At 33.0% G+C, this 7,112-nt stretch overlaps 1 protein-coding gene across 1 annotated transcript; it reads left to right on the top strand.

Annotated features, from left to right (window-relative positions):
- The first annotated feature begins 4,947 nt into the window (after positions 1 to 4,947).
- LOC130812708 (NDR1/HIN1-like protein 1) lies at positions 4,948 to 6,049 on the top strand. The gene has a single exon (XM_057678275.1). The coding sequence runs from the start codon at positions 5,168 to 5,170 to the stop codon at positions 5,807 to 5,809; it is 642 nt and encodes a 213-aa protein (XP_057534258.1). The 5' UTR covers positions 4,948 to 5,167; the 3' UTR covers positions 5,810 to 6,049.
- Positions 6,050 to 7,112: the final 1,063 nt, after the last annotated feature.

Consider the following 7,112-nt stretch of genomic DNA (forward strand, 5'->3'; position numbering starts at 1 on the left):
ATTGAGTTTTCAATCAAGTGTTAATGAACAAGGGAAAGAAGAAGCTCACATAAAGAGTTGGATGTTTAACTATGAGGCTTGTAGGAAAGGCTTAGCGTTTATGATAATTGTTGATGAACTTCCCTTTAGATTTGTTGAAGCCCAGGGGTTTAGGTACTTTTGCTCACTGATGCAGAATAAGTTTGTGGAATGACTATTGCAAGAGATTGTTACGAGAAGTTTTTGGATGAAAGGTTCAAACTAAAATCATTTTTAAAAACTAAATGTAGGAGAGAATGTCTTACTACTGACACGTGCACTTCAATCCAAAAAATTAATTATATGTGTTTAACTGCCATTTTATTGATAATGATTGGAAGTTAAATAAAAGAATCTTAAACTTTTGTCCAATATCAAGTCATAAAGGTCAGGCCATTGGAAAGGTAATTGAGAAATGCTTGCTTGCTTGGGGTCTTGAAAATGTGATGAGCATTACTGTTGACAATGCTAGTTCTAATGACACTGCAATTGCTTATTTAAAAATAATAGTCAAAACGTGGGGAACTAGTGTGTTGAATAGAGAAAATTTGCATGTAAGATGTATTGCTCATATCATGAACTTAGTGGTTAATGATGGTCTTAAATTAGTTACTGATGTTGTTTGTCGAGTTCGAGGTGCTGTTAAATTTATTTTATCTTCTCCATCTAGAATTGAAAAGTTTTATAAGTGTGTTTCGAATGATTCCATCAAAAAACATGTTATCTCTTGATGTGGTCACACGGTGGAACTCAACTTATTTGATGTTAAGCATTGCTTTGAAGTTTATATTGGCATTTGAGAGGTATGATGGGGAAGATCCAAATTTTCATTTGCATCTTGTAGATCTCCATGGTTATGGGAATGGTTTAGGAAAGCCTACTACTGATGATTGGGACCAAGTGAAGAACTTAGTTCAATTATTATAAGTGTTTTATAATCTAACTTTGCGTGTGTCTGGTTCACAATATGTTACTTGTAATGGTTGTTTTGATGATATAACTGTTGTTGATTGTTTGCTAAAAGAATGGTGTGAAAGCCCTGATTATGAGTTTAAGTAAACGGCAAAAAGAATGAAAGAGAAGTGTGATAAGTGTTGGGGGGATCCTAAAAAACTAAATGTTATGCTATATGTTGCAGTTGTACTTGATCCTAGATATAAATGGGAAACTGTGGAATTTGGGATAAGACAAATGTACACAAAATATAATGATGCTTCTGTTGTTTGTATGCGGGTAAAGAATGCCCTTTATGATTTTATGATGAATACAAAGGCTTTCATTCCACACCCGCAACAAAGAACCAAAGTGATGGTGCTTCAAGTTCTAGCAAAGATGTAGAACCTGGTCTTCCGAAAAAAGGACTTATGAGATCTAAGTTCAAAAAACTCAAAGAGTCTCGTGAGGATGAGGAATTGACTAAAACAGAGGTGGAAAAGTATTTAGATGAGGTTACAAAAGAAGATGGAGATGGCTTTGATATTTTGACCTGGTGGAAAAACAATAGTTCAAGGTTTCATATTCTTTCTATTGTAGCTCGTGATGTGCTAGCCATTCCTGTATCCAGAGTTGCATCGGAAAGTGCCTTTAGCACTGGAGGTCGAGTTCTAGATTCATTTCGAAGTTCATGAAGTCCAAAGATGGCGGAAGCTCTTATTTCTTGTCAAGATTGGCTTCGTGCTTCTTCTCCAAAAGTTCAGGAGTGCTTGGAGGACATAGCACAACTAGAGAACAATATGTGATCTTTCATATCATTATTTGTATTATGTTTATTTTATAAAATCATATTTTTTGATGTTTGTTTTTATGTGTAGAGTTATCGAAGATCAATTTGGCTCCTTTAATTATCGACGTTCCTTAATGCATGATGCTTATTTATGGATAAAGTCGCTATTGCTGAGTGCTGACCAGTGACTACTATGAATTTACTTTATGTTCTATATTATAAAATTGGTGATGTACTTAATTATTGTAAGTTTGTAATGTTTCGGATTTGGTGATGTATATTGTCTATAGATTATCATTTATCTTAGATTCTCAATAAAAAAATACATAAAAAGAAAAAAACCGTACACCAAACCAGACAATTCAGAACGGTCTGGTCTGGTTTGGTCTGATGTCTTGACTTGTCTGGTCTGATCTAATAATTTTCCAAATCGAAATTTCTGGTCTGGTCTGATTTTTCTGTCAAACCAGACCAGACCGGACCGTGTGCAGCCCTACAACTGTGAGATTGGCTTTTAACACTTCATCAACCAACGATTGAAAGTACTCTTTGTCATCGGCGTTTGCGTGCCGTACTCCTTCATTAGTGTCAGCTTCTGCCTCTAGTACGTTAATGTTTTCCAAAACGGATGTATGTCATCTAAATATAACGCTCCTTGTGACCTAATCGACAAATAAAAGTAACAAGCACAGGGCAATCCATGGGTGGTTTGAAGTGCACAATCGCATTTGTCAAATACATAATCACCCAACTCTAACATACGGTTATGCTCAAGCAACAATTGTTCCAATGCAAAAATAAATACATGACGATATAATGGCCTCATAAAATTATTTCGCAAAGACCTTACAATAAAATTTATAGATTCCTGTAGCGCTTGTCGGATCTTCGATTTCTGATTTGTTATTTGTGTGTGCGCCCTGACGAGTGTTGGCTTTCAACTCTACTGGTAGTCTGGTTACCCATGTGTAAACAGTCATTCGTCCTCGCACGCACAAATTTCTCTTTATGTGGAATCCATGTTCCAGCCAAATATCGAACGACCCTTCTATTCCTAGTCGACCACGTAGCCACAATCGATTCCAATCTGTTTTGGAATTCGGCGACGGTGGAACTGTTAACCAAGGGGTTCCATCTAGTTTGCCTGAATATCTGCCCTTGTTGATATGCCATATGCATAATAAATGTCACACATCTACATTAATTAGAAGATTTAATATAACTGACATATATTTAACAAATAGAACGACAATAAATCAATATAACCTTTTTACCTGGGAAGACATCACGTGTAGCTGAAGATAAACCCTCGTCTCTATCAGTTACGATTACCTTTGGGGTTTGAGCACTGCCGAAAATATCTCTCAATCTCTCCAACACCCACGAATATGACACAGCCGCCTCATCTCGCATCAAACAAAACGCAACCAAGAAGTTGTGATTGGTTGGCGTCATTCCGATTATTTCACAAAGCGGCCACTTTTGTTTGTTTGTTTTGTACGTCGTATCTATCAACACAACATAGGGCCATGTACGTATCATCTGTATGGATGTGAGATTTACAATTAACATTCTACTCAATTGCCCGTCACTGTCCAAGTTTGTCCAGACCACGTAGTTATGCTCTATGGCCATATAAAGACAGTGTTGGAGCGGAGTCCTACCCTCGATCTCTTCTTTCCTTATTGATTGTCTAACATTATATACATCTGATTCATACTAGCAAAAATACCAGGAAAATTTTGTCTAATTGAGGTCATGATAAAGGCAGGCTGCATGCCGGTTGCACTAAGGTCTCGTATGTGCTGCCGAATATCTACAGTCAACTTATTTGCCCTTACATGACCATCTCTGTACACTAAGAACGGGTGGTTATGTGTTCCTTTTTTACCAGGACACACTCTCACCGTCCAAGGTTTTTCCCCTGGTTTACGACTACTACATAGAATCATAAATTTACACCTACATGTTCTACTTTTAAAACTAGGTCGGGTAGCGTTATCTAAGTTAAAATCACTCCTAATATTACCATAACGGTGACATCTTAAATACTTAACTCTAGAACGTCCTTCTTTTTGTTTATATGAAGCACATGTAAATTGAAAGCCAATTCCTATTGCAATCTCATCGGCCCAAGCATGTAATTCATCTACATAATCAAATTCTCTATCCGTAACAAATCTACAAGAGTAATCTACATTGTCCCTTAAATTTTCATAGTCCTGCAAATGTAACATAGATTTACAATCAATAATAAATAGTATTGAAATTATAAAATAATTATTTAGGTAAACAATTAGGTAAATAAAATACATATAAAATAAAATAATTTAAATAATACTAAATTAAAAAATAATTAAAATAAATTACTAGAACATAAATTATAAATTAAATAAATTACTACAACATAAATTATAAATTACTACAATAATTTAAATAAAAAAATTAAAAATAATTCAAATAGTATAATTAACAATAATATAAATTATCAAATAAAATAATATACTACAAGATATACAAAATATAAATAAAATATAAATTAATTTAAATAAACAAGAGGGAAAAGAGGGAAAAAAAAATTAAAAAAAATTGCAGTCGCACAAAACGTGCGACTGGGCCACGGTTGGGTCGCACAAAACGTGCGACTGGGCCACGATTGAGTCGCACGTTTTGTGTGACCCAAACGTGGTCCAGTCGCACGTTTTGTTCGACCCAACTGTTGGTCTAGTCGCACGTTTTTGTGCGACTTCAATTTTTTTTTTTTAAAAAAAAAAAAAACCATTCGAATCAAATAACCTACGTACCGAATCGGATTCATAGTCGTTTTGGTTAGCTATTGTAAATCAATTCCAACTTTTAGCTTGTTTCAACTCAAAGAGCTTTTTCAGAGAGATTTTAGAGAGATGTTAATGTGTTTAAGTTCCTATATTATGCAGGGGCGATATTGAAAATTCAATATATATAGGGTACCGATAAAAGTGTTCGGGATTTCATTTCCTACGCTTTAGCTCCACAAATTTTACGTTTTGATTAAGTGGTTTTAGAATGATAAAAGTGTTATTGAGTGAAATTAAAGTGTGTTAAACAAATTTTAAATACAAATGTATTTTCATCAATTCATTAAAATAAGAGTCGTCATAAAATACAAAGGATGGCCAAATTTAATGATGCCCAAAATTTATTACCAAGGGTATTTGTAGCCGGCATTGCGAATCCCCACAAAATCATTGAAAGAATGACTTTTTCACCTAACGCAGAAAAAACTCCCGTTTAACGCAGCTACACCCTACCACTCAATTCTTTATAGCTCTCAACTCTTACACCATATCTTTCTCTATCTTTCTTCTCCACAGACCACAGACCACAGACCACAGACCTCATTCATTATTATCCCTTTGCATATCCAATTTGAAGAAGGCAAAAAGAATGACATCAAAAGACTGCTGCCATGACGAGGACGAGAAGAAGGAAACAGCCCGTCGTATAATAGGTGGTATCTTAACCTTCATAGTAATAGTCCTGTTGGTGGTATTCATAATATGGGTGGTCCTTCGCCCGACCAAACCTCGCTTCATCCTTCAAGACGCAACTATCTACGCCTTCAACTTAACAGCACCCAACATCCTCACTGCCACTCTTCAAGTTACAATCTCTTCCCGAAACCCAAACAATCGCATCGGGGTTTACTATGAGCGTCTGGATGTTTATGCTTCTTACCATAATCAGCAAATCACACTACCAACAAGACTTCCTTTTGCTTATCAAGGTCATAAAGATATTACCATTTGGTCACCTTTTCTTTACGGTAACTCTGTTCCTATTGCTCCTTATTTAGGTTTGTCAATTCAGCAAGATCAGAATGCCGGTTTGGTTCTTATCAATATTAAGATAAATGGAAAAGTTAAGTGGAAAGTTGGAACTTGGGTTTCTGGGAAATATCATTTTAATGCTAATTGTCCTGCTTATATTACTTTTGGAAACAAAGGTAATATTAATGGCTTTAATATTGGTTCTGCTGCTGTTAAGCTTCAGCTTTCTAGTGCTTGTGAAGTGGATGTCGCCGTTTAATCACCTTTTTCCTCACTTTTGATTGATACAATTACAAGTATAAGATAAATTAGCTTCAAACTTTATTTCTTATACGATTTTTGTTTCCTTTTTTTTTCTTTAATTTTTCTTTTGGTGGTTATTATTAAATGTTAAACGTGGATTGGTAAAGATAATAATGATTAAGGCCGGGACTTTATTTTGAGTAATTTGTAAATGTTATGATATTAATGATTAAAGCCAATTTCCATGTTTTATAAATTAATCCATTTCCAATACTGCTAGTATTATGCTGTGGTCTTATAAAGTAAAAAACCAAAGTTCAAAGTTTTACCTTGTGTTTTGATCTTGATGGGATAGAGTTTGTGTTAATTGGAATGCACATGAACCACTCTTTTTTTCTCTTTTGCCCGATCCTTTTATTTTTTTTATTAATAATTTTTATAATATATATATTAAACTTAAAATTTCAGTAATTTTAACTGAACTTAAATTAATACTCAAAATAAATTTCAGATTTTTTCAAATGTTAAAATTACTTTATGTAAGTTTGTCAATAAACTAATTAAAGCTTTTATATATCTAATTGAGGCTGGATAGTTAAAAATGATTAAAAAAATAGATGTTAACTCACTATATGTTAAGATAAATCAAATAAAATTTCATTTAACTATATTTTAATTTATAGATTAAATATAAATTAGGGAAAAATGTAAAAAAGTATCTAATATAAAATAATTTTTTCAAAAAGTACCTAATAAAAAAAATTTTGTCAAAAAATATCTAACAAAAATTTTTCTTTTCCAAAGAGTATCATTAACGTTTTTTTTAGTTGACTATCAAATATAACGATTGACTGGTCAAAATCGAAAATTCATTTTCCTCATCGTTAATTTCTTTTCCAATTCAACTTTTTCACTGTCTTCTTCCTCTATTTTTTACTCAAAATCGAAATTAAATTGGAAAAGAAATTGAAGATGAGGAAGAAAAATTTTCGATTTTGACCAGTTAACCATTATATTTAATGGTCAATTTAAGGAAAACGTTACTTGGTACTCTTTGAAAAAGAAAAAAATTTTGTTAGGTATTATTTGACAAAACTTTTTTATTAGGTTATTTTTAAAAAAAATATTTAATTAGTTACTTTTTAACATTTTTCCCTATAAAATTACTCAATAAAAATAAATAGAACATTTAAAAGAAACTTAAAAAATATATTGCATGTACTTTAAATCCTTCCACCTCTTTTTCTTTCTTTATGATTATCTGTTTCTCTTAGTTCATAAGTTGAGTAATTTAAAAAAAAAAAAAACAGAATAAAAAA

The sequence above is a fragment of the Amaranthus tricolor genome, chromosome 5 (assembly GCF_026212465.1).
Source record: "Amaranthus tricolor cultivar Red isolate AtriRed21 chromosome 5, ASM2621246v1, whole genome shotgun sequence".
Lineage (NCBI taxonomy): Eukaryota > Viridiplantae > Streptophyta > Magnoliopsida > Caryophyllales > Amaranthaceae > Amaranthus > Amaranthus tricolor.